Below are 27,504 nucleotides of genomic sequence, written 5' to 3' on the forward strand. Positions count from 1 at the left end.
GTTGGGCAGCTCCCTGAGCTGCTCACCGAGTGGCTCGCCAAGTGGCTTGCTGAGCGGTTCGATCTCGGCGAGGTTGGTTTGTACGCTCCCGGCAGCGGACGAGTTCACCCGCCTCCTCACCAGCTTCCCGGCCCTCACGCGGCCCACCTTCTCGGTGGTGGCCGTCAAGCACGGGGTGGAACATCACATCCCCACCGTCGGGCCACCGGTCTACGCCCGGGCACGCCGCCTCGAGCCGACGAAGCTCGCGGCGGCAAAGGCGAAGTTCGCTACGCTGGAGCGGCTGGGCATTGTACGGCGCTCCAAGAGCGCTTGGGCGTTGCCACTGCACATTGTGCCAAAGCCCAGCGGGGGATGGTGGCCGTGCGGGGACTACCGCCACCTCAACGACGCCACCACCCCCGACCGCTACCCGGTCCCTCACATTCAGGACTTTTCCGCCCGGTTGGCGAAAATGTCCTTCTTTTCCAAGGTGGACCTCATCCGCGGGTACCACCAGGTCCCCGTCAGGCCGGAGGACGTACCGAAGACGGCCATCATTACACCATTCAGCCTCTTCGAGTTTCTTCGGATGCCCTTCGGTTTGAAGAATGCGGCTCAGGCGTTCCAACGATTGATGGACAGCGTCTTGTGTGACTTGGATTGCGTGCACGTCTACCTGGACGATATCCTCGTCGCAAGCGCGTCCCGCGAAGAGCACCTCCGCCACCTCCGCACGCTCTTCGAACGCCTGGGCCAGCATGGCCTGATTGTAAACCCCGCCAAGTGCCGGTTTGGCGTCGCCTAAATGGACTTTTTGGGGCACCGCGTCACCAGGCACGGGGCCACCCCCTTGCCGGCAAAGGTGGAGGCGGTCAAAGGGTTTCCGTGCCCCCGCACGATCAGGGGGCTCCAGGAGTTCCTGGGCATGGTAAACTTTTACCACCCTTTCCTGTCCCGCATCGCCCAGCTCCTGCACCCCCTGCACGAGGCCCTCCGGGGGAAGCCGGGCAAAGGTGACGTTGTTTGGACCGAGCAGATGGACGCGGCGTTCGCGGGCGCCAAGCTCGCCTTGGCTAACGCCACCATGCTCGCGCACCCGGCGCCCGATGCACCGATCGCCCTCACCACCGACGCGTCAGACTACGCGGTGGGCGCGGTACATGAGCAATGGGTGCGTGGTGCTTGGCAACCGCTGGCGTTTTTCAGCCGGCAGCTTCGCCCGCACGAACGCCGGTACAGCACCTTTGACCGCGAGTTGCTCGGGCTCCACCTGGCAGTCCGGCACTTCCGCCATCTGCTCGAGGGCCGTTCGTTCACGGCCTTCGTCGACCACAAACCCCTGGTTTTCGCGATGGCCAAGGCCGCCGAGCCATGGTCGGCCCAGCAGCAGCATCACCTCTCGGCCGTGTCCGAGTACACGACGGACATCCGGCACGTCGTGGGAAAGGACAACCCGGTGGCGGATTGCCTTTCCCGGTCCGTCGCCCACGCGGTCCACCTCGGGATCGACTACGCCCGGATGGCGGCGGACCAGACCGCCGACCCTGACGTCCAGGCCTTGCGGACCGCCGTCATGGGCCTTCGCATCACCGAGGTGCCGTTCGACGGCACAGGCACGGCCCTCTTGTGCGACGTCTCCCTCGGCCGGCCTCGCCCCATCGTTCCCGCGGGCTGGCAGCGCCGGGTTTTTGACGCCATCCACGGCCTATCCCACCCGGGTACGAAGGCCTCCCAGAGGTTGGTCGCCGACAAGTTCGTCTGGCATGGCCTCCGGAAGGCCGTCCGCGATTGGACCAGGACATGCCTCGCATGCCAGCGCGCGAAGGTGCACCGCCACACCCAGGCCCCGTTGGCCCCGTTCACGGTGCCCGAACGTCGGTTCGACCACGTTCACGTGGACTTGGTGTGACCTCTGCCCCCCTCGCGGGGTTTCACCCACGTCCTCACCATGGTGGACCGCACCACCTGGTGGCCGGAGGTCGTGCCTTTGGCGGCGACGACGGCGGCGGACGTCACGCAGGCGTTCATCGCCACCTGGGTTGCCCGGTTCGGCGCCCCCTCGGACATCTCGTCCGACCGCGGCCCCCAGTTCACCTCGGAGCTCTGGAGGGCGGTCGCGCGGGGGCTCGGCGTCAAGCTACACCGCACCACGGCCTACCACCCTCAGGCCAACGGCCTGTGCGAGCGCTTCCACCGCTCCTTGAAGGCCACGCTCCGGGCCTCTCTCCGCGACGGCGGCTGGGTCGACAGGCTCCCCTGGGTCCTGCTGGGCGTCCAGACGGCGCCCAAGGACGACCTGCGCGCATCCGCGGCGGAGTTGGTCTTCGGACAACCACTGCGGGTGCCGGGCGAGTTCCTCCCCGACTCCACGGCACCATGGTCCTTACGGCGGCATCCCTACAGTGCCGCGCTCCGCACTGCAGGAGACTGCCCGGAGGTTCGCCCTGGTGCCGACGGCGCACCACGGGTGCCCGCCAACGCACGTCGCCCCGGAGCTTCGCACGGCGGAGTACGTGTTCATCCGCCACGACGCCCACCGGACACCGCTGCGGCCCCCGTACGACGGGCCCTTCCGCGTGCTGGAGACCGGGGCGAAACACTTCACCCTCGACATCGGCTGTACGCCTGACCGCGTTTCCATGGACCGCTTCAAGCCGGCCCACCTCGACGTGGAACACCTCAAGCCGGCCCACCTGACGTGGACCACTCCCCGCCAGTGGCTCGGCCCCCTCGGCGGGGCCGCCCCCCGGTCCTGCACCCATCCCAGGTGCCGCCGGAGGCATCCCAGATGACATCCGGGCATCCCAGACGCCACCAGCAGCCAGAGGGCGCTTCGGCCGGGTCATCCGTTTGCCCCGCAAACTGACCCTTCAGGTGCGCGGGAATTCTGGGGGGGGGGGGGGGCGCGTGTGGCGGACACGATGGCGCTGGCACGGTGTCATCATTCCGCGCACCAAGAGGGTGTCGGACACGCCAGAGGGGTAGGCGTGGCCTCGGGATATACACGGGGCGCGCAGCCCCGAGCACCTCAGTGCTATAGTTGAGCTTTGCAAATAAAGACTTTTCTGGTTACCTGCGTTGTTGCTTCTCTTCTTGGCTAGCAAGTCGTGCGCATAGCACCGCACTTCAGCCTCCCACAAATAGGGGCCTCCTACAAATATGGGCCTACCGCAAATCAGGGCGACCCACAAATAGGGGCCTCCTACAAATATGGGCCTACCGCAAATCAGGGCGACCCACAAATAGGGGCCTCCCACAAATGGGCAACATAGACGTTTCCAATGACACGATCCTGCATGCCAAACGGCTGCCAATCACTTCACTGATGGGTTTAATCTAAGACATCATGTTGCACTTCAGAACCACATGGTATATCGATCTGTAAATCTTAATGAGGATGAAAAATACAGTGAAACACGCGAAAACCCGGACCTTTAGTGGCAGAGCTGTTGTTGTTTATGTGCTCCTTCCGTGTCCGTCACGCTTTATTCTAAAATCATAAATGGTTTCTGCTGCCACACAGTAAACATCTTCTTCATCCAATTCAGAAAGAAAGACGGACTTTTAAAATAGAAACCTGTATCTTTATGTTTAAACAGACATAGATTTTTGTCCAACAATTAATCGATCATTCCTTCATGTTCCGATGCTTTTCCAGTATCATCCCTACATTTTTTTCATTTTTAAAAACGTTTTTTTACTTGTTAAATAACTTTCCAACAACCTCAAAGTAAATGTAATGAATTTTCCGATTAATTATTTACTCGATTTTACGTCATTTCCTCCATCTTGCGGAAGTCCCTTTAGGATGTGTCAGTGTAATCTTCTTTATTAAGATACTCGGCATTAGGCTCACATAAGCTATCCTGGGAATAATGAGCAGTGATTGGCACAGAAACCGAGATCCGAGGCATTACAAGTCTGGAGCAGCAAAAAGGAAAAAAGCAAGAGGCGTCGAAGGTTGGAGAAACAAAATTGAGAGGCTGTCTTGAAATTTTTCTGATGAAACCACCCAGAGCGGAGCACAGCACATTTGACTCAACGTCACAGCTGCAGCACCAGGAGCAAGATCGGGATTCTGGGAACATGGATGAAGACACAACACTTTCAATGGAAGAACAAATGCCTGGACAGGCAAAGAAAGAATCAGTTGGAGGTGAGCAGTCTGTGGATTTTGTTGAAAATTTGGCTGACCCTTCAGAGTGGCCTCAAGTGCTGGACCAGGTGACAATTTCTGCCATTGTCAAGTGTGGTCCAAAGCATGTGAAAGTGCAGGATTTTCCAAAAAACGGTGCGAATAGATTCTCAGCTGAAAATTATTATGGAAAGCTAAAAAATGGTGAACAAATTGAGCGCACATGGATAATATATTCTATAGCGACCGACGCTGTGCACCGCTTCTGTTGTAAACTTTTTGGAAATGGCACCATGCATCTCACCTGTGATCGTCTTTCAGCCTGGAAAGATTTGTCAAAAACATTCTCCCGACATGAAACCTCACACCACACAACTTGCATGCAGAAGTGGAAGGGATTGGATGCAAGGTTAAAATCCGGAAAGACTCTCAATAAGCTTCAGAGTTTGATAGACCTGGAGAAAAAAGCATTGGAGAAACATCCTTGAGCGTTTGATTGCGTTTTTCATTTTTTAGCTGAGAGAAATCTGCATTCCTTGGGTCATCGAAAGGCCTTCATGAGCCTAACAATGGTAATTTGCTAGGGCAGTTGGAGTTGATGGCTCGATTTGATCCAGTCATGCAGGAGCGTATTTGATGATCATCAACCGCACCAGGGACGTACCAGATATCTATCCGAGTGCCGATATTCAGAAACGAGCTCCTCGGATTATTAGTCAACAAAATCAGAAGTGAAATACTTGTTTTAAAGTGTTTTAACTTACAAGTCCTACTAGGTGTTGCTTGATTGCACCCCAGGTATCGGCCACCAAGACCAACTTTCCGTTATCATCCGCTTTGTTCGTGTGCAAGATGGGGAGGCTTCTGAATCATGTAAACATTTCCTCTCATTTTTTGTTGTGAAAGACATGACAGGCATGAAACAAATGGAGAAGTCATTGGAAGGCTTTGGTCTTAAGATCAGTGTCCTACTTCATACATCAAAATGTCTCCCTACTCGCCCGCGGTCCATGCTAATACTACACAATCCTATCTCCACTGTGGTATTTCATCCCCTAACCCCACAAACGTAGCAGTATATATGTATTCAATTTTAAAGCAAAATCTATGGCATGAGGTGGAATTTGTTTTGAAAACCATGAATTAGACGTATTGGCCGATGTATATTCCAAGTTTCAGCTAGTTTCAATGTACATTCTTTGATATATCCGCACCAACACAATTTGGCCGAATGGACACCAACGTGAATTTGAGGATTTTCTTTCAATAAAACTCAAGAATGTGGAAACGGACGTTGTTGAAATTTGGAACGTATTACCTCAACGTACAAAGCATTTACTTCTGAAATTTACATCCGATTTCATCCAGAAGCTGAGAAATGAATTTTCATTCCCTGTGTTAAAGTTGCATACAGAGAAACGATCCCTTGTGTAAAGGGAGGGGTGCTTTGCACCTCCATTGATATATTACACAATCACCCAAATAAGCTGTGTAAGTTTCAATCGGATATTTCAAAAATTACTGAAGTTTGGCAATTATCATATTTTAAAATGCCATTTGATAATGAGGTGGAATTGATGTCATTGACAGATTTCTCTGCCGCATGAGACTTTTCTCTTTACCACCAACCAAGATGAGGATAAACATTAAGAAAACTAAGAAACTTCAGTTAATCAGGTATGTTTTGCACCCTCTTCGAGCTTGGTACTGAGGGGTGGAGGGGCTTTTGATTACGGCTGGTGACCCGCAAGTGTTGCTGCAGAAGGCCTTCAGAGAGTAGTATGTCACAACTTTCAATGATTAAATAAAATTATACTCGTATTACCAATATATTACCGTATTACCGTATTACCCCACCGGGGGGCGGGGCGGTGTTATGGGGGTCTAATCTTACTATAATTCACCAAATGTCCGTCTGTCCGTCCGTTCCCAGGTACCGCAAAAATGGCTGAATCGATCGCAACAATATTTTGGGTGGGTAATCCTGGGACCCCCTGGAATAAAATAGGCTACATTGTTTTTCCAATTTTTCCAAACACGATGGAATAATCTATCTATAATTCCAGTAATGTGTGTGTGTGTGTGTGTGTGTGTGTGTGTGTGTGTGTGTGTGTGTGTGTGTGTGTGTGTGTGTGTATGTCTGTGTGTTTGTCTGTGACCGCTGTTTCTCGACAACCACGGGTCCGATATACTTGAAACTTGCCAGGTATATTGCTGGGGACCCGAGGATGTGCCTTTTCAAGGTTTCATATTAATCGGAGAAGTAGTTACCAAGCTATGTCCAAAAAACGATTCAGCCAATCAGAGAGCAGTGAGCTATCACGTGTGCCGAACGTGGCGAACAGACTCTGCCTCGGACGGCACATTTGAGAGCGTATTCATTTATTTCACGTTGGCAAACTATGTTGGCGTTAAACTATGTTTTAAAACTAATTAAAACTAATTTGCGATTCATCGTAACTGCGATATGCGACCTTCCGGACAGTCAAATGAGGACGTCACTTCCGGACTTACGGATAGTCATAGTGACGCTGAACGTGGCGAGCAGACGCTGCCTCGGACGGCACATTTGAGAGCGTATTCATTTATTTGACGTTGCAATCTGTGTTGATTGTTGTAAGGTACGATCGATTGTAGTACATACATATTTATATTTTGTACATATTCATTACGGGCACGTCACGGGTACGGGTACGGTACGGGTACGGTTCCGGGTACGGTACGGTTACGGGTACGGTTACGGGTACGCCACGTACGGGCACGTCCTAGTATTTACTGATGTGAACAGTGATGTGGCTTTTATTGAAATTCCACAAATACTGTTTAGATTTTGATGAGAATTATGAACCTGCCGCGAATGCGGAGGTGGACATATTACGGCCATGCGCGGGTTTGATAATATACCAATACAACCGTCATTCAATCGTAATGTTAAATCGTTAAACGTCAATCGTTTTGTTAAAGTATGAATTGATGATTGGAATGGAGTGAATACAATTACGATTTTGAATTCGTAATTGTGTTCACCCAACCGTACGGAACTTTACATCAGGATTTAAATATTTGTTTATGTCACGAATGTTGTGAAAAGCTTATTTTTTATATTAATGCTATTTAATTTGTGATTAGAGTTATGCTGTTTGGAATGAAAAAAGAGATATTGAGTTCAAGTGAATGACGAAACGCCGTGATGGTTTCTACTTTCTAAACGTGAAATTCGCGGGTCGCCATATGCAGATTCGCCACGGACCCACGATCGATGTTTCTACACATGAACGTACCGGTTTGTTTACGAACGGGTACGTTTTTCATGGAAGTCTTTCACGAACTTGCTGTCCATGTCTGACATGCGACTGAAGGTGACACAGGAATGTGGAATTTATTGGTTTCATGCTTTAGCATTCGCCATTTCTGCATTGTCTGTTTGCTCCTGGCCTCCCACCCATGCGGAGCATGGGTTCCTCGTTGGTGTTAGTAACGCACCGACTCACATTCTGTGCTGACAAAAATAACCGACAAGCAGACACAAATGTGATTACTTCTCCTGTGTCAAGGGTAAAAATTATTCCTCAAAAAAAAAAAAAAGAAGATATTTGGGGATTTTCAATTCTTTCTTTTTTTCCCAATACTGATTCAAAGAGAATAAAGATCAACTCGAAATAAATAAATAAAATAAAATAATCCGGTTAAATACACAATAAATCTTCCCAATGCCACTCAACAATTCAAAACGAAAACAAAACAATTCATCACCAACACAACAACTAACCACAGCAACCTTTGAAAGAAACAGACGACTCTTGAGAAACACATCAATTGGCTTCTCAACAGAATGTTTTGCATTCTCCCCTTGGATGTTATCTCCATATGAGTGTTTCAGAAGATGGACAGGAGTCCTGCCAGGTCTCAAAGTATCCACCTCCATTGTGTGCGAGTGTGTTTGTGTGTGTGTGAGTGCGTCCAATATAAAATAAAAATACTAATCCCATAACCTTTAAAGCTAATGTTAGCCAAGTTTCGAAACTAGTGCTTCCTCCGATGACTTTTGCTGTTGTGCCCCGTCTTCTCCCCTGTGTGAATGAGTTTGTGTGTATTTAAACATGATGAACGACAAAAAACCTTAGAACACACAGAACACTTGTACGGCTTCTCCCCCGTGTGAATGCGTTTGTGTTTGTGTGTATTTAAGGTTGATAATTGGCGAAAATCTTCAGAACACACAGAACACTTGTACGACTTCCCCCGTTGGATGTTATCTTCATTTACGGGTTTCAGCAGGTGCAACATGGTCCTCCCACAACTTGATGTATGCACCTCCATTTGATCCTTTTGACTTGATGCTGATAAACACAAAATCCTAACAACGATTGTGCTGATTCTTCATCAATTTTGTCTCAATGTGGACGAGTGTGCAAAATCCTCACGACACAATGAGCATGTGTTCAACTTCTTCCCAGTTTGTTCTTTGTGATGTTGAAATAAAACTGAAGAAGAAATAAACGAAAAACAGCAGAGAGAAAACAATTAGGGTATTAAAAATGAATTACAAAAATCATTTTTAACGAGCGAGCATTCAAATGTCACCAGCTCCATGCAGCACAACAATGATACGTTACACGGTGTGAATCGCTTTTGAAAAATATATTCCATTCATGAAACCTCAGCAGAGTTGATGATTTCCCAGGTGATCAAAGGACATTTACCAATCAATTTGAGATTCTCAGAGGCCCCAAGACTTGCTCATAGAGCTTGAAGTAAGTTGTTGACGTGGTGTGCTTGACCTGGTCTTGATCGTGCCTAATTATTATTTTATTGATCAAATTTGTAAGCTACAAGCATTTTAACTCGCTACAATAATTTTTGAAGTGATTCTTCACCATTGGGAGAAAAGGCCAAAAACGATACATAGCAGGATATCTCAAAAAGTTATGGATGGATTTGGACGAAACTTCTTGGAAAGGTTGTGTGTGTGTCCAAGAGCCAATTGATTAAGAAAACATTTTATGATCATTGTTTATTGATTTTAATTATGCAATTAATCATTCAATTATTGCACACTTCTCCCTCCCAATACAGTCTCCGTGAGCTGCACGGCGGTATCGTTGGGCGCCTCAGGTGCCCCGGCCATGCCGCGCTGAAGGATATTTATTTATTTGGCATGGGGGCGGTGTACAATTGATGTATCTGTACTTGTTTATTACGTACTTTAAAATGATACGTTGAATCAGGATGTAGGCGGGACGCAAGGGGATTGGGGAAGAGTGGCAGGACGCTGTGGAAGAGAGAAGGAGTGCTGGACATTGGAGGAAATGAAACGTCTAACTTATTCACTTCAATTGTTGGCGTGATATAATTTCCAATTATTGATGAAGTTTGAATAATCCATGTCAAATGACATTTAAATCGTCACAAATTCATTTTATGGGGTCGGAACGTGCAAGGGACCAAGTTTCCCTGATTCAGCACGAATGTCGATGATATGGTTTTGAATAGAGTTGTGCTTCCATTGGTAAAACTGGTGCTTGCAACATGGACATGGTTTGCTCTGTGCTGTTTCGAGTCTGGACAGTGAGACAAACAGACACAGCGACAATACAAAATTGCATGAAACACTCAAAAGACAGACAGAAATCACATTTGATTTCTGTCGTTTAACAGACAGACATTACAAAATTGCATTACACAGGCAATACACAAGGCCATTATTAGAGCAGACAGACAGACATTACAAAATTGCATTACACAGACAATCCCCAAGCCATTATTGGAGCAGACAGACAGACAGACATTACAAAATTGCATTGGGGGGGGGGGGGGAAATTGAAAATTTTGTAAAGAAAGATCGATCGTTTTTGCCTTTGTGGCGATGTGAAAGGAATATTGAATGATCGTCAAACTTGCCTTCAAACACTTGAGACTTGGTTCAAGTGACTTGTTGACACCCTTGGTCGATGCGTCTTTAACTTCGCAATCGGAATCGATGTCTTCTACCGCCTCCTTTGTGGTCTTGCACCCTCTGCTCTTTCCGTGCTTTGTGTCTCCCATGAGGTTTCTGCAGGGCACACATAATCCACCATCGACCTCCTTCTGTTGAAACTTACTAAATCAAGGATCAATCTCAACTCCAGCGCCACGAGACCAGGTCGTCGGCCATTTTGACTCACGCAGGATTTGTGCTTCGCTAGCGGTTTCGTTTCTTTTCGACAATTCTCACCGCATTCAGACGTCGATCTGGGGCGTGTGTGATGCGGATTTTTGAAGGCTAATTCGTCCATACGCGAGGGTGTGATCTCTTGGTCGTCTGAAGGGTGCCTTTGGATTTCCCAGTCGCCTTGAGGGCGCCTTTGTACAGCTTCGGCTGTGTGACTGCCCTGGCCATCCGCACGGGATTCTGGTTGTTTGGACATCGTTCTAGCAATCGCTGGAGCGAATCAACTTCGTCTTGGGGCCGGGAATGAGAGACATTGGGGAAGGATCTTGTTGCACTCACTTGGAGCACAGTGAGTTATATATTGCAAAACTGATGGTACCATCATAGGACATATTGATTGTACTTTTGAATACTATTGTTGTTGAACCGTTATTCCTGTGTGATTTTTAATACATTATTTGTTTGTTGATAACCATTGGTGTGGTTTCAATATTGATTTTGACATGGAATAACACATTTTTCTGCAGTGGCTCCTCTCGGGGTTTGGAGGTACACCGTGACCAGGGGGTCAGGGAGGAGCACGTAACACTACACAATCCTATCTTCACTGTGGTATTTTATCCCCTAACCCCACAAACGTAACAGTATATATGTATTCAATTTTAAAGCAAAATCTATGGCATGAGGTGGAATTTGTTTTGAAAATCATGAATTAAACGTATTGCCCGATGTATATTCCCAGTTTCAGCTAGTTTCAATGTACATCCATTGATATATCCACACCAACACAATTTGGACGAATGGACACCAACGTGAATTTGAGGATTTTCTTTCAATAAAACTCAAGAATGCAGAAACGGACGTTGTTGAAATTTGAAACGTATTACCTCAACGTACAAAGCATTTACTTCTGAAATTTACATCCAATTTCATCCAGAAGTTGAGAAACGAATTTTCAGTCCCTGTGTTAAAGTTGCATACAGAGAAACGATCCCTTGTGTAAAGGGAGGGGCGCTTTGCACCTCCATCGATATATTACACATTCACCCAAATAAGCTGTGTAAGTTTCAATCGGATATTTCAAAAATTACTGAAGTTTGGCAATTATCATATTAAAAAATGCCATTTGATAATGGGGTGGAATTGATGTCACAGACAGATTTCTCTGCCACGTGAGACTTTTCTCTTTACCACCAACCAGGATGAGGAGAACATTAAGAAAACTAAGAAACTTCAGTTAATCAGGTATGTTTTGCACCCTCTTAGAGCTTGGTACTGAGGGGTGGAGGGGCTTTTGATTACGGCTGGTGACCCGTCAGTGTTGCTGTCGAAGGCCTTCAGAGAGTAGTATCAGTCACAACTTTCAATGATTAAATAAAATTATACTCGTATTACCAATATACAAGTGTTCTGGGGTATGGGGAGGGGGGGGGTGTTATGGGGGTCTAATCTTACTAGAATTCACCAAATATCCATCTGTCCGTCCGTTCTCAGGTACCGCAAAAATGGCTGAATCGATCGCAACGATATTTTGGGAGGGTAATCCTGGGACCCCCTGGAGTAAAGTAGGCTATATTGTTTTTCCAATTTTTCCAAACACGATGGAATAATATTTACCGATATGAACAGTGATGTGGCTTTTATTGAAATTCCACAAATACTGTTTAGATTTTGATGAGAATTATGAACCTGCCGCGAATGCGGAAGTGGACATATTACGGCCATGCGCGGGTTTGATAATATCCCAATACAACCGTCTTTCAATCGTAATGTTAAATCATTAAACGTTAATCGTTTTGTTAAAGTATCAATTGATGATTGGAATTGAGTGAATACAATTACGATTTTGAATTCGTAATTGTGTTCACCCAACCGTACATAACTTTACATCAGGATTTAAATATTTGTTCTCACGAATGTTGTGAAAAGTTTATTTTTGAAAATGAATGCTATTTAATTTGTGATTAGAGTTATGCTGTTTGGAATGAAAAAAGAGATATTGAGTTCAAGTGAATGACAAAATGCCGTGATGGTTTCTACTTTCTAAACGTGAAATTCGCGGGTCGCCATATGCAGAATCACCATGGACCCACGATCGATGTTTCGAGACGTGAACGCACCCTTTTGTTTGCGAACGGGTACGTTTTTCATGGAAGTCTTTCACGAACTTGCTGTCCATGTCTGACGTGCGACTGAAGGTGCCACAGGAATGTGGAATTGATTGGTTTCATGCTTTAGCATTCACCATTTCTGCATTGTCTGTTTGCTTCTGGCCTCCCACCCGTGCAGAGCACGGGTTCCTCACTCGTGTTAGTAACGCACCGACTCACATTCTGTGCAGAGAAAAAAAACCGACAAGCAGACACAAATGTGATACCTTCTCCTGTGTCAAGGGTAAAAATTATTCCTCAAAAAAAAGATGACAGAGAAGATATTTGAGGATTTTCAATTCTTTCTTTTTTTCCCACTGATTCAAAGAGAAAAAAGATCAACTCGTAATAAATAAATAAAAATAAAATAAAATAATCTAGTTAAAAACACAATAAATCTTCCCAATGCCAATCAACAATTCAAAACGAAAACAAAACAATTCATCACCAGCACAACAACTAACCACAGCAACCTTTGCAAAAAACATAGACGACTCTTGAGAAACATCAATTGGCTTCTCAACAGAATGTTTTGCATTCTCCCCTTGGATGGTATCTCCATATGAGTGTTTCAGAAGATGGACAGGAGTCCTGCCAGGTCTCAAAGTATCCACCTCCGTTGTGTGGGAGTCTGTTTGTGTGTGCGAGTGCGTCCAATATAAAATAAAAATACTAATCCCATCACCTTTAAAGCTCATGTTATGCCAAGTTTCGAAACTAGTGCTTCCTCCGGTGACTATTGCTGTTGTGCCCTGTCTTCTCCCCTGTGTGAATGAGTTTGTGTGTTTTTAAACATGATGAACGACGAAAAACCTGAGAACACACAGAACACTTGAACGGCTTCTCCCCCGTGTGAATGAGTTTGTGAGTCTTTAAGTTTGATGAACGACGAAAAACCTTAGAACACACAGAACACTTGTACGGCTTCTCCCCCGTGTGAATGAGTTTGTGAGTATTTAAGTTTGATGAACAACGAAAAACCTGAGAACACACAGAACACTTGAACGGCTTCTCCCCCGTGTGAATGAGTTTGTGAGTATTTAAGTTTGATGAACAACGAAAAACCTGAGAACACACAGAACACTTGAACGGCTTCTCCCCCGTGTGAATGAGTTTGTGTTTATTTAAGTTTGATGAACAATGAAAAACCTGAGAACACACAGAACACTTGTATGGCTTCTCCCCCGTGTGAATGAGTTTGTGAGTATTTAAGTTTGATGAACGACGAAAAACCTTAGAACACACAGAACACTTGTATGGCTTCTCCCCTGTGTGAATGAGTTTGTGAGTATTTAAGGTTGTCGATTGACGAAAAACCTTAGAACACACAGAACACTTGTATGGCTTCTCCCCTGTGTGAATGAGTTTGTGAGTATTTAAGGTTGTCGTTTGACGAAAAACCTTAGAACACAAAGAACACTCGTACGGCTTCTCCCCCGTGTGAATGTGTTTGTGATTATTTAAGGTTGTCGAATGACGAAAAACCCGAGAACACACAGAACACTTGTATGGCTTCTCCCCTGTGTGAATGAGTTTGTGAGTATTTAAGGTTGTCGTTTGACGAAAAACCTTAGAACACAAAGAACACTCGTACGGCTTCTCCCCCGTATGAATGCGTTTGTGTGTATTTAAGGTTGATAATTGGCGAAAATCTTCAGAACACACAGAACACTTGTAAAGTCTGTCCCCCATGTGAACTAGTCTGTGTTTAGTTAAGCTTGATGGACGACGAAAAACCTTAGAACACACAGAACACTTGTACGACTTCCCCCGTTGGATGTTATCTTCATTTATGGGTTTCAGCAGGTGCAACACGGTCCTCCCACAACTTGATGTATGCACCTCCATTTGATCCTTTTGAGTTGATGCTGATAAACACAAAATCCTAACAACGATTGTACTGATTCTTCATCAATTTTGTCTCAATGTGGACGAGTGTGCAAAATCCTCACGACACAATGAGCATGTATTCAACTTCTTCCCAGTTTGTTCTTTGTGATGTTGAAATAAAACTGAAGAAGAAATAAAGGAAAAAGAGCAGAGAGAAAACAATTAGGGTATTAAAAATGAATTCCAAAAAACATTTTTAACGAGCGAGCATTCAAATGTCACCACCTCCGTGCACCACAACAATGATACGTTACACGGTGTGAATCGCTTTTGAAAAATATATTCCATTCATGAAACCTCAGCAGAGTTGATGATTTCCCAGGTGATCAAAGGACATTTACCAATCAATTTGAGATTCTCAGAGGCCCCAAGACTTGCTCATAGAGCTTGAAGTAAGTTGTTGACGTGGTGTGCTTGACCTGGTCTTGATCGTGGCTAATTATTATTTTATTGATCAAATTTGTAAGCTACAAGCATTTTAACTCGCTATAATAATTTTTGAAGTGATTCTTCACCATTTGGAGAAAGGGCCAAAAACGATACATAGCAGGATATCTCAAAAAGTTATGGATGGATTTGGACGAAAGTTCTTGGAAAGGTTGTGTGTGTGTCCAAGAGCCAATTGATTAAGAAAACATTTTATGATCATTATTTATTGATTTTAATTATGCAATCAATCATTCAAATATTGCACACTTCTCCCTCCCAATACAGTCTCCGTGAGCTGCACGGCGGTATCGTTGGGCGCCTCAGGTGCCCCGGCCATGCCGCGCTGAAGGATATTTATTTATTTATTTGGCATGGGGGCGGTGTCCAATTGATGTATCTGTACTTGTTTATTACGTACTTTAAAATGATACGTCGTATCAGGATGTAGGCGGGACGCAAGGGGATTGGGGAAGAGTGGCAGGACGCTGTGGAAGAAGAAGGAGTGCTGGACATTGGAGGAAATGAAACGTCTAACTTATTCACTTCAATTGTTGGCGTGATATAATTTCCAATTATTGTTGGTTTGAATAATCCACGTCAAATGACATTTAAATCGTCACAAATTCATTTTTTGGGGTCGGAACGTGCATGGGGCCAAGTTTCCCTGATTCAGCACGAATGTCGATGATATGGTTTGAATAGAATTGTGCTTCCATTGGTAAAACTGGTGCTTGCTACTTGGAGATGGTTTGCTCTGTGCTGTTTGGGGACTGGACACTGGACAGTGAGACAGACACACCGACAATACAAAATTGCATGAAACACTCAAAAGACAAAGCCATTCTTTCAACAGACAGAAATCACAAAATTGCATTGCACAGACAATACACAAGGCCATTACTGGAGCAGACAGACATTACAAAATTGCATCGGGGGGGGGGGGGGGGTGGAAATTGAAAATTTTGAAAAGAAAGATCGATCGTTTTTGCCTTTGTGGCGATGTGAAAGGAATATTGAATGATCGTCAAACTTGCCTTCAAACACCCGAGACTTGGCTCAAGTGACTTGTTGACACCCTTGGTCGATGGGTCTTTAACTTCGCAATCGTAGTCGATGTCTTCGACTGCCTCCTTTGTGGTCTTGCACCCTCTGCTCTTTCCGTGCTTTGTGTCTCCCACGAGGTTTCTGCAAGGAATACATAATCCACCATCGACCTCCTTCTGTTGAAACTTACTAAATCAAGGATCAATCTCAACTCCATTCATTTGTTCCTCTTTTTGTGCAACTGCACCGCTGATTCAATGCCCCATGTGGGTGTGGGCAGGAATTTGGACACGGTGTCGGTGGCACCTCACCAACTCTTCATGTGGCAGATACCAGAGAAACATATTTAATGGCTTCGAGCAACAAAGTCCCCAAAATGTAAATATATAAATTGGAAACATCACGCAGCATGAAATATCACCATGTGAACACCAAAATGGTCCGTGCATATTAGGAGTGGCTGCGGTGCGGACACCAGAGTGTTTTTGAACAGTTAGATAATGGCGACATTCATCAAATGGGGGCCCCGTGCAAAACGCAATAATGGCCCAGTGGGTCTCTGTGAGTAGTGTGAATCCGTCACCATACTAAAATACGTAATGTGGTGTCTGTCTGTCTGATGTCGATGTATTTGGTTGTTACTTTTGCAATATCAATAAACTAATCGAGCTAAGGATACGACCTGTCACGTGGCAAAGGTTGAAGCAACTTAATTAGCCCCCTCCCCTCACCAGGAGCTCCAAAAGTGGGGCAACGAAATTTATTCTTCGCAAATGTGCGTGCAGCACCAGGTGGTGGTTGGAGAGTGTATTACAAGTGGCGCTTCAAAACACCCAGTTATATCACGAATAAAGGACTCGTGTTGCTTGTCACTTCCATTCCCAATTAGCTCGTTATCGCTTACCAAGCCAGCTGTTCCTTATCAACCGTTCCGTTGGAGTGCTTGCTTGAGCGCTTAAGCCACTTGGTGAGTGTTCTTCAAGCTGATAGGACACAACCCAGCACGAGAAGGAAGTACCTCGTTATCTCGGGTCCCTGTACAATTACATGGGGAGCATGATCCCAACGACCCCTCCATATTGGGAAACAGTGCGCTGTCCTGGTGCTCCATCCTTCCTGACGCCGTGGGGAGGGGCTATTCCATGACACGTGGGTGGGGGAGGGGCTATTCCATGACACGTGGGTGGGGAGGAGCTATTCCATGACACGTGGGTGGGGAGGGGCTATTCCATGACACGTGGGTGGGGGAGGGGCTATTCCATGACACGTGGGTGCGTGATTCACAAACATTCTTCCACTTAATCTTACGCGACCTCGTGTTCCAGCATGGAAGCCCTATCCGCCATTTTTTTGTTGATCCACCATCTTGTTAATTTCCTCGATGCACGAAATAAACAAAAACCCTTTTAAATACAACAAACCACCTTAGCACACCATGTACAGAAATTTGGAATTTTATTTTGAAGTCAGGTTCGAATCCGGTTCCTAAAGGCCAGGTGTTGTTTGTACACCGCCCACCTGATCACGCAGCCGATTAAACAGTTTGGCGGTAAAAGGTACACGGAGGGAGCTTCGAGGTGGAACTTGGTGTTCAGTGAGATCGGTCACGTGGTCAGAGCGGTGTGGGGATCGACCTGATTCGGTCCGTGGGAAACTCATACCGGTTATCATGGTTAACTTAATCCCCCAAGATAAACTGTTCTGGGAAAAAGCGTCGCGTTGGAGGATCAGAGTGTAATGAAATATGGATTTGTTAAATAAAAATCACACGAACACGAAACGTGAACGAACAGATCGATCGGGACGAGGAGAGACGATTTATAAATCAATAAATAAACACAATCAGGTGCAAGGAAACGAACCAAGGATCTTCAATTGTCTTTGGACCAGCAGGGTGCGGGGTGCGTCCCGTTCAGAAGAGTGCAGGGTGCGGGGTGCGTCCCGTTCAGAGGAGTGCAGGGTGCGGGGTGCGTCCCGTTCAGAAGAGTGCAGGGTGCGGGGTGCGTCCCGTTCAGAGGAGTGCAGACAGAAAAGCCGGTCCCGGCAAAACAGAGACCTCTCACAAAAGTTTGAACGAAAGTTTCTCCGAGTCGATAATACGTTCGATCGTCTCTCTTCACCACACGGGTCTCGGTACAAATACTCACGGGACACGTTCACGTGGCTCGACTGGCCAATAAGAGCGCTTGTGCCGCTTGGTCATGTCAACAATGATGACCAATGGCGAGCCGCCTTCTGGCTGCGTCAGGGCAGTGCACCCGAAGCTCCGCCCTGATGAAGATGATGACGTAAGCGTGAGTGCCGTGAGAGTCCCTGTATATAGAGAGTTGTGTCAACTCAAATTTGGACGCCATTTTGTGTCTAAGTGTGTCGGATTAGATATACATGTACATTCGCGATATGGGGTGATATATTCTAAACCTGCTAAAAAAAAATTTACTACACATATTTAGTCTTATTATTACATACAGGTGATATTTGTTTTGTCAAAAACTCAGCTATTGCCGTGAAAAAGAGCTGTGTGGTGATATTAAAAGTGGTATGGCAATGCATATTACAAGCCAAAACTGCATATAAGAGCTAACATTATAAGTAAGACAAACCAATGCTGTCGTTCTCTGAATTTTAATAACTTTTAGAAAGGAGTGTGGGCATATCCAATATTTTTTAAAGGGTGCCGAGAGCAATTCCGGTGTAGGACTTCCAGCCGACATATAGTCTAACACACTTAAAACAAATTCTGTACGTGGTATTGCCATATTTCTATAGTGTACAACTTTAGTTTTATCGACATTTATATTCAATTTCCATTGTAATGATTTAACAAGCTGCAAGTCAGCTTCTGTCTCTGACATAAGGAAAACGTCATCTAGTGTAGCCTAGTCAAAAAATCTGAAAATGTGCCTTTATAGAATGATTGAGGCATTTTTGAGTAAAAGCAAACAAACCACTTTTTCTGGGGTAGTTTTTCATGCTGAATATGAATCTGTTGTTTGCCAAGCCCAAAAATGCGTAATTAGGTCACTAATCAAGGTCAAAGGTCAATGAGTGCAAAATTCAATTTTTTTGAAAAAATGCTTTATTTTACATCCCCTATCTGTACATTTCAATTATTTTACAATATTTTGTCTAGTAAGGTTGCTAAAGCTTTTCAAAATCTTATTTTTAAAGGAAAACGTGAGGACACATCTATGCTCATTTGCCTTTATCTCTGTAAGGGGCGACAATTAGTTTTTGCGTAATTTGCTTGCAGTTTAACCTCTAAATGCACAATGGGGCAGAGTTTTTATGCTCCTATTGATGGTCTAGAGATAGATTTTATAAAGACAGAATCTAAATGTCACCGGTAAACAACATAGGTCAAAGGTCAATGAGTGCGAAAGTCTTGCAATGACGTAACAGTTACTTGCACTTGAAACCATCCCTTTCACTCAACAGTGAAAGTGGCTTCATCTTTCTGACCCCAATGCATTTGCCATGTTTGTCAAATCATTTCCATTCAGACAGAGCAGGGTGTTCTTCAATAGACCCTTAATGATGAAGAATGAATCTAATAGCCTAGCATAAGCCATCTAGTTCGTACCCTAGGCATCAGGCATTAAACATTTCAGGAGTACAGGTAAGGGTCTTTTTAAGATTGTTAAAAAATGAAATATAAAATCAAATGAAAGTAAAGGAATGCATTCTTCTTTGGTGAGATACATGTACATACAAATGTGTAATGTATGCTTGACATCTCACATCATAGGCAGGCCTACATACATGTACGTTTACCTAACAGTAGCAAAAAGACAGGCAGGGCATGGGCATTGACGATGAGTGCCTAATGCATCTACCACTAATGAATTAGTGATATCGGTTAGATGTTTTGTCTTGAAGAAGCTTTACTTTGTGTCTTTGAGAATAAGATTAAAACCCGGGCCAACACTGCCTGCGCTTATTCGATCATTTAAGGGCTGTTGCAGTATATCATACAACGTTGTAGTTTTCATGGTCAGAACATGCGTGCCTGGTGCTTAGTTTGGTTTCTGTTTCTCCCCTCAGGCCAACCATGGAACCTATTGCCAGCCTCAAGCGACAGCGTGAGGATGTGTCGTTTGAACTTTGTATCATTTGTCAGGGAACTAGCCAGGTCAAAGATACGATTTTCAACCAGACAAACCAGGGTATTGCTGCCATCAGAGAGGCGACCGAGCTCCGATGCAAACTTAGACACTATGAATTTCGATCAGCCGTGGACAGGCTTTCGACTCTCTTTGCAGAGCCTCCAGAAAGTCTCCCCAAACTTAAATGGCATAAGCTATGTTACTCTGCATACACACACAAGGGGAAAATAAATGCTAAGCTAGCCAAGGAACAATCGAAAAACGAAAAAGATCCTGAAAGAAAGAGTGTTTCGGCTGAAGCATGTCCGTTTTTACGCAGTAGTACTACCAAGATGAACTGGACATTGTGTATGTTCTGCCAGAACTTTGACAAGAAGCAGAAGACAAGTCGTGTCACAACCTTCAAAATGAGTAATGAAATTACGGAAAAAGCTAAATTTGTACATAACATCTTAGTCCGTACTGCAAATGAGAATGATTTAATCTCAGCTGAGGCATGTTACCATGTTAACTGTCTTAGTAAATTCTTTAGGGATGTCAAAAGGGCGGAAACTGAAAGCAAATCAGCAGACATGGCGATATCATGGTTGTGTCAAGAGCTGCGTCACTCTGCTGAGAAAGGGCACGTATTTGAACTATCTGCAGTGTTCGAGAGGTACAAAGAGTTAGCCAGTGAGTGCGACGGCACAATTCCTACATCGTATCTTAGTAGACTGGGGACTTTTAAAGAAACTTTGTCGAATTGCATTGGGGACATTTATGAATTTCTTGTGCTAAGAAATTTGGCGCCTTCAGAGAAACAAACTTTGCTTCTTCCACGACATTTCAGTCACATACCTCTTTCAGAAATGGTGTGCGGTCAGAACAGTGCAGACTATATTCCCATATTTAGACAACAGGATGATCATTTTCTGTCTTTAGTGCACGTTGCTCTGCAACTCCGCAGTGATATCATGTCACATCCTGCATTCGAAGGTTGCGATGTAAGCGAAAAAGCAGAGTTGGCAAGTGTACCACCATCTGTACTCATGTTTGTGAATATCTTGCTTGGAGGCCAAAGTAGTGTCGATGCTGAGTTTGACGAAAGTGAGATGTCTGAAACTGGTTGGGTGAAGAAGACAAGGGTCCTTAGCATTGGACAAGACATGGTCTATGGTGTATGTGGAGACAAGAAGGCACCGCCTAAACACGTTGGAATGGGTATGACGCTGCACCAGTCAACTCGATCAAAGAAATTAGTTGAGCTATTCCATAATGCTGGGCACATAATCAGCTATAACCGGGTTCTTAGGTATGACACTGCCATGGCTGAAAACACTCTGAAAGCGCTTGATCAAGAAACTGGGGCAGTTGTTACCAGCAACCTGGTTTCGGGACGATTTGTGCATTTTTCTGGCGACAATATTGACATCAATGACTCTACCCTAGATGGCAAAAATACATTTCACGCTACTCAGTTAGCTGCCTGGCAGAGGGGGCCATCTGCTGAAAGCGGTCTTGGAGACATCAAACCATCCAATACGTCAACGTTGGATATACCAACAGCAGTTGAAAAGATCCAACAACAGCAGTTTCCGACACCATCAAAGAAGGTCACAGAAGATGCTGAAAAGTTCATTTGCCATATCTACAAGGAACCATCTGAGAACTGTAATCAAGCCCGCATTAAACTGTTCAACAAATGCCATGCAACGGAGACCCTACCTCCATCTAGTGATGCAGCAAAGTTCCACATAGAGCGTGCAAACTACCAAAGTTTCATTTGGAGAGAGGCCAGTAATCCAATGACAGATCTGCCACCGCCGACTGATTGTGGATGGAAACTCGTTGATGACAAGTTGTCACCGGTTCTTACAACTTTACCGTCAATTCCAAAGGGATGCCGAGAACTTACTCAGTGTGGTTGCAAGAAAGGTTGCAGTTCTGATAGTTGCTCTTGTCGGAAGTGGGGGAAACAGTTCTGCACTGAGGCCTGCAAGTGCAATGCCAGTGAAACACCATGTCGAAACAGGCCAAAGTAGGGGGGGGGGGGGGTCAGAGCTTACACAGTTAAGCTAATTGGCATTCCCCTGGATGGCTCCTCCTTCCAGCCAATCAGTCTGACAGACTGCAATTGATTCAGGATTAATTAAGAATACATGTGATAATGATCAACTGCCTGCACTCCAAACATGTTTGCCATGAAATGCATTTTGCGCCTTGTGCCATGTAAGTGCACTTTGCGCCTTGTGACCGTTAGCCTTAATTAAGTGGCTAATTAGTCAAATATTGACATTTAGTGTAGAAAACAATCTTGCTATTATATAGGACTCAGGTAAACCACTTCACTGATGGTATTTAAGACAACAATTCAAGTGAATTAAAACAGTATGTCAAAAAACGAAAAGTTGCTTCATTACGGATATATTCACACAAATCTGATTTTTTCCCTTCACAATTCCCTTTACTTTCATAATTGTGAAAAGCTGTAGTAACCTTACCAGACAAAATACTGTAAAATAATTGAAATGTACAGATAGGTGATGTAAAATAAAACATTTTTTCAAAAATTTTGAATTTTGCACTCATTGACCTTTGACCTTGATTAGTGACCTAATTACGCATTTTTGGGCTTGGCAAACAACAGATTCGTATTCAGCACGAAAAACTACCCCAGAAAAAGTGGTTTGCTTGCTTTTACTCAAAAATGCCTCATGAATTCACGTTTCCCAGAAATTTGACTAGACTAGTGGGGCGGCTTAGCCCAAATATTCAAAAGAATTGTGCATTTTGTGATACAAGCACCAAATTTGGCACAAATGTACATTAATATGTTGCGAACATTTTCAGATATTGGGCCACTTGAAATTCCGTAATTATTTTTTTCAAATTTTTTCAAATTTCGTAATTTCAAATTTTTCGGGCGACACCGTCACAATTTCGGTCTTCGAGGCCGGCCGATAGGCAAAGTGTGACCGGAAGGGACGAGGTTCTCCTGACCACGTGGCCCTCGATCTGGGAAGCGAGAGGCGTTCCATTAGTGGACGCGCCCCTCACGCCCGACTTTTGGGCGGCCCCGGCAGGCCGTTTGTTTTGACGTTCCGTGACAGGCCCCGCACCCCCACCTCCGGGCCGACCGGAAGCTTGTGCTGAGTACATCATACCTGAACAACTCAGTGAGGCAGAACACAGCAGTGCACACCAGGGTGACCCCTTCAGTGCATAAACCAATTAACCTGTCCACTGCAGGGCATATAGAAATGAAGTTATTTTCTGCATATAATAATAATATAAGTTCAGTTCTATATAACAATTTCTGTTATCACCACTACCACTACAACTACCACTACTACAAGCTTTGTCTGGAATTTTGTGGACTAACAGACAAACAGACATACAGACAAGCTGGGATCAAAACATTACCTCCTTCCACCATTGAGTGTAGAGGTAAACATCATGGAAATTATATCATGCCCTAGATTTAATTCATGCTTACCCGTGTATTTGCTTTACTGGTTCACAAGGTCTTTTGCATACATGTAATTCAGACTCTCGTCTTCATTGCTGACCACACAATGTTCGCAACATATTAATGTACATTTGTGCCAAATTTGGTGCTTGTATCACAAAATGCACAATTCTTTTGAATATTTGGGCTAAGCCGCCCCACTATATCGGCCGGCCTCGAAGACCGAAATTGTGACGGTGTCACCCGAAAAATTTGAAATTACGAAATTTGAAAAAATTTGAAAAAAAAAATTACGGAATTTCAAGTGGCCCAATATCTGAAAATGTTCGCAACATATTAATGTACATTTGTGCCAAATTTGGTGCTTGTATCACAAAATGCACAACAGGTTTGCTATGCTGCTACACTAATCGGCATCTAGTAAGATTGAAACGTTCATTTATTACTACACCCTTGCCCAGAACTCTGATGGATATTGCCTGATCGATTAATATGTTTCATAGCTGGCGACTTAATTAACACTTAATTTTCGACTGCGCCAAGCCGTAATTAAACAGAGAAATAACTTTTAAAAATACCTGCAGTGTGCACGGTTCGTCTAGTCAAACAGATATGGAAAAGCACAGATAAGACGTCGTATTCACCATAACTTGTTTAATTTCACCAGGAACACGATGAGGCCAACACAGTAAACATTCAGAACAAAACTTGGTTCATACATTCAGTACAGAACATGATTCATACATTCAGACCGTAAGAAAACTCTGCCCGTAATACAACACTCTGACCAGACCAACACTTCATCCCACTACGTTCACTCCTCACAAGTGAAACTCATCACTACTCCGTTCACTCCTCACAAGTGAGACTCATCACTACTCCGTTCACTCCTCACAAGTGAGACTCATCACTACTCTGTTCACTCCTCACAAGTGAGACACCATCACTACTCCGTTCACTCCTCACAAGTGACTCATCACTGCTCCGTTCATTCCTCACAAGTGAGACTCATCACTACTCCGTTCACTCCTCACAAGTGAGACTCATCACTACTCCGTTCACTCCTCACAAGTGAGACTCATCACTACTCTGTTCACTCCTCACAAGTGAGACACCATCACTACTCCGTTCACTCCTCACAAGTGACTCATCACTGCTCCGTTCATTCCTCACAAGTGAGACTCATCACTACTCCGTTCACTCCTCACAAGTGAAACTCATCACCACTCCGTTCACTCCTCACAAGTGAAACTCATCACTACTCCGACAAGTGAAGACTTGAATCGCTTTCCGATCGCTTTCCAGCTCTTTCGTCTGACTTTCGCTTCCCAAATTTGTCTTCTGACTTTATCACTTGGAAATCTATACATCTTATATTTCCCAGATTGGTTTGAACAACCAAAAGCAGAACAACCAGTCATTTTGTTTGGCAATAAACAACATTCCCGTACCAAGCTGACGTTCACGCACGGTGAAGTTAGACACAAAATGGCGCCACGAAATCACGTGACCAGAAATCTCGGGTCAGCGCATGGCGCAACTCTCTTTATACAGGGACTCTAAGTGCCACTAGAGACCCTTTATATACAGAGTTGCGACATAGAGGGTCCGGAAAAATCTTGTCACGTGATTGCGTGGAGCCATTTTGAGTCCATCGCGGACAGGATCAGGATCGGACGCATATCGGTCAGCGTTTTAACGTTCCCGCTGTACGCAGCGTTCTCATTCGTGTTTTACATCGATTTTACGACAAAATGACAGGTTGTAGCGCCTGTGGGTGCACAAATAGAACGGAGAAGGGATTCAAGATTTATATAAACAAGAATGTATCAATTGAATGCAGGTTTATTAGCAACAACGATGAACAATCAATCTGCAAGACAAAGAAAGCGATGGTAGATATTAGAATAAGATAATAGATACAGAATATGCAAATAACAATGCGCAGTATTACACAAGATGAGAACGCAATAGAGAACAGCACCATACAAGAGTTGTCTAGTATAGATTTCCATCAGATGCTAAAAGACGGAAAATCTGGGAGAACAGAGTCAGGCGTGTTGGATGGAAAGTAACTTCTTCGTCAGTTCTCTGCCAGGTCAGTGTGATGGTGGTAATGGTCCCATATGCGCGCGCACACACACACACACACACACACACACACACACACACACACACACACAAAAAGTGCTCGCTCGCTGCTCCATCGAGCTCCTCCTCCTCCTTCCACCCTCCTCCTCTTCCTCTCCCTCCCCCTGCCGCCCTTTCCCCCTCACCCTATCCCCCCTTCGCTCCTCCCTTTCCCCCCCCTTTATCCCCTGCCCTCCCTTTTACCTCTTCCCCTCCTTCCCCCCCTTTCCTCCTCTCCCCCATCCCCTCTCCTCTCCCTTCCCCCTCTCCCCCCATCCCCTACCTCCTCTCCCCCCCATCCCCCTTCCCCCTCTCCTTGACATGGCCCCTTCCAACCCCCCATTCCTCCCTCCTGCCCTTTCCCCCTCTCCCCATTGCCCCTTCCTCCCATTCCGCCCCCTCCTCCTCCCCATTCCCCCCCCCCATCTCCCTCCCCTCTCCTATCCCCCTCTCCTCTCCTTTCCTCCTCCCCTCCCCTCTCCTCTCCTTTCCCCCTCCCCTCCCCTCTCCTTTCCCCCACCTCCAGAAGGTAAAAGCCAGTCCCGAACATTCTACAGTCAGAATTTAGATAGGCTGCCTTCTATGCTTCTATGGGGTGGTCGACCTGTTTAGTATCCTGAGATCTGGCAGTCTACACCCACACCAATAGATTTTAAATCTGTGATATAACCTCTTCCGAGTTAGATCCTTCCTCTATATTCTCACTCTTTTCTCAACTCGCTCTCTGAGCAGCTCTTTTCAGAGCTATTCCGAAATATGTAATTTGTGTGTGTGTGTGTGTGTGTGTGTGTGTGTGTGTGTGTGTGTGTGTGTGTGTGTGTGTGTGTGTGTGTGTGTGTGTGTGATAGAGGGAGAGAGGGAAAGAGGGGGCCGGGGGTAGGGGGGCTAATCTATTTTTGGTGGGATTAATATATGATCGGCAACATGCAGCAAAGTTTAGATTAATAATTTAAATATGAAAATTAAACAAACACAAATATATACCCACACACGATAAACAAGGTCAAACAACTGCAGAAATACAAAGATAACTTTTAACATTGTATTGTACATGTACATGTATAAGCAGGGAGGTGAGAGTTCGAGTCTCGCTCTCGCCTCCCTGAAATTAAAATGAGGATTAAAATGAGGCTGAAATAAGCAGCACGTGTACCTGTCTAGTTCATTCCTTCTTTGTCATGGTTCTAAATGTCTGTGACTGTTAAATCACAACCAGCTCTGTGATTTTCTTCTTTATCATATGGCTCTTAGTTGTCATAAATCTTCTATTTTGTCATCTTCACATAATTTGTTCATTATCAACATGGAAAAGACCATTCCCATCTCTCATACATAGAGGACATAATGGAATACACGATTCAATGCACTAGCGCCATACCGCGGCTCCGCACTGAATGGACTCAAAATGGCGTCAAATCGTTAGTTGTCGCTACTCTCTATAAAGGGACTCTAAGTGCCACCAAATCGGACCCTCCGGATGACGGGAGGGGTTTGATCATGTCGTGCACTCTGGTAATACACCACATGACCAAAAGTAAGTGGACACCCCTTCTAATTCGTGGTTTCGGCTGTTTCAGCCGCACCCATTGCTAAAAGGCAGTGCCGAAGTGATTGGGGGGGGGGGGGTGGAGGGGGCGACCGCACCAGGCGCGAAGTGATGGGGAGGCAGGGGGCGACTGCACCAGGTGCGAAGTGATGGGGGGGGGCGGGGAGGGAGGGGGGGGCCGCATTTGGCGCGAAGTGATGGGGGGCGACCGCACCAGGCGCGAAGTGATGAGGGGGGGTGGGGGGAGGGGGATGGGGCGGCAGCTTTAGGCGCAAAGTGATGGTGCGGGGGGGGGGGGGAGGGGGGGAGTGGGCGACCGCACCAGGCGCGAAGTAAATGTGGTGCCAAATTACACCCTTAAAAAACCGTTTATGTGCTCCTATTGTTTGTATTGTACATAAATTATAATACAATGAACTCGTGAGATCACGAAAAGCAACTTTCAGAATCAAGTTTTACAGTTTAAACTCTGTGCTTCATGTCATGTTCATGT

At 45.4% G+C, this 27,504-nt stretch overlaps 2 protein-coding genes across 2 annotated transcripts in view; one reads left to right on the plus strand and one right to left on the minus strand.

The window, feature by feature from the left end:
* The first annotated feature begins 5,707 nt into the window (after positions 1-5,707).
* Positions 5,708-27,504, plus strand: part of LOC137419305 (acylglycerol kinase, mitochondrial-like) — a 97,297-nt gene continuing 75,500 nt past the window's right edge. Inside the window, exons 1-3 of the mRNA XM_078780600.1 lie at positions 5,708-5,794; positions 10,166-10,880; positions 11,424-11,513. The gene's annotated coding sequence lies outside the window, so the exon portion shown is untranslated. The remainder of the gene's footprint in view (positions 5,795-10,165; positions 10,881-11,423; positions 11,514-27,504) is intronic.
* LOC137412251 (uncharacterized) lies at positions 12,709-14,408 on the minus strand. Its single transcript, XM_068097498.2, has one exon. It carries the CDS (start codon positions 14,264-14,266, stop codon positions 13,136-13,138), a length of 1,131 nt encoding a protein of 376 aa, XP_067953599.2. The 5' UTR covers positions 14,267-14,408; the 3' UTR covers positions 12,709-13,135.

This window comes from Myxine glutinosa, chromosome 1 (genome assembly GCF_964187855.1).
Source record: "Myxine glutinosa chromosome 1, kmMyxGlut1.1, whole genome shotgun sequence".
NCBI lineage: Eukaryota > Metazoa > Chordata > Myxini > Myxiniformes > Myxinidae > Myxine > Myxine glutinosa.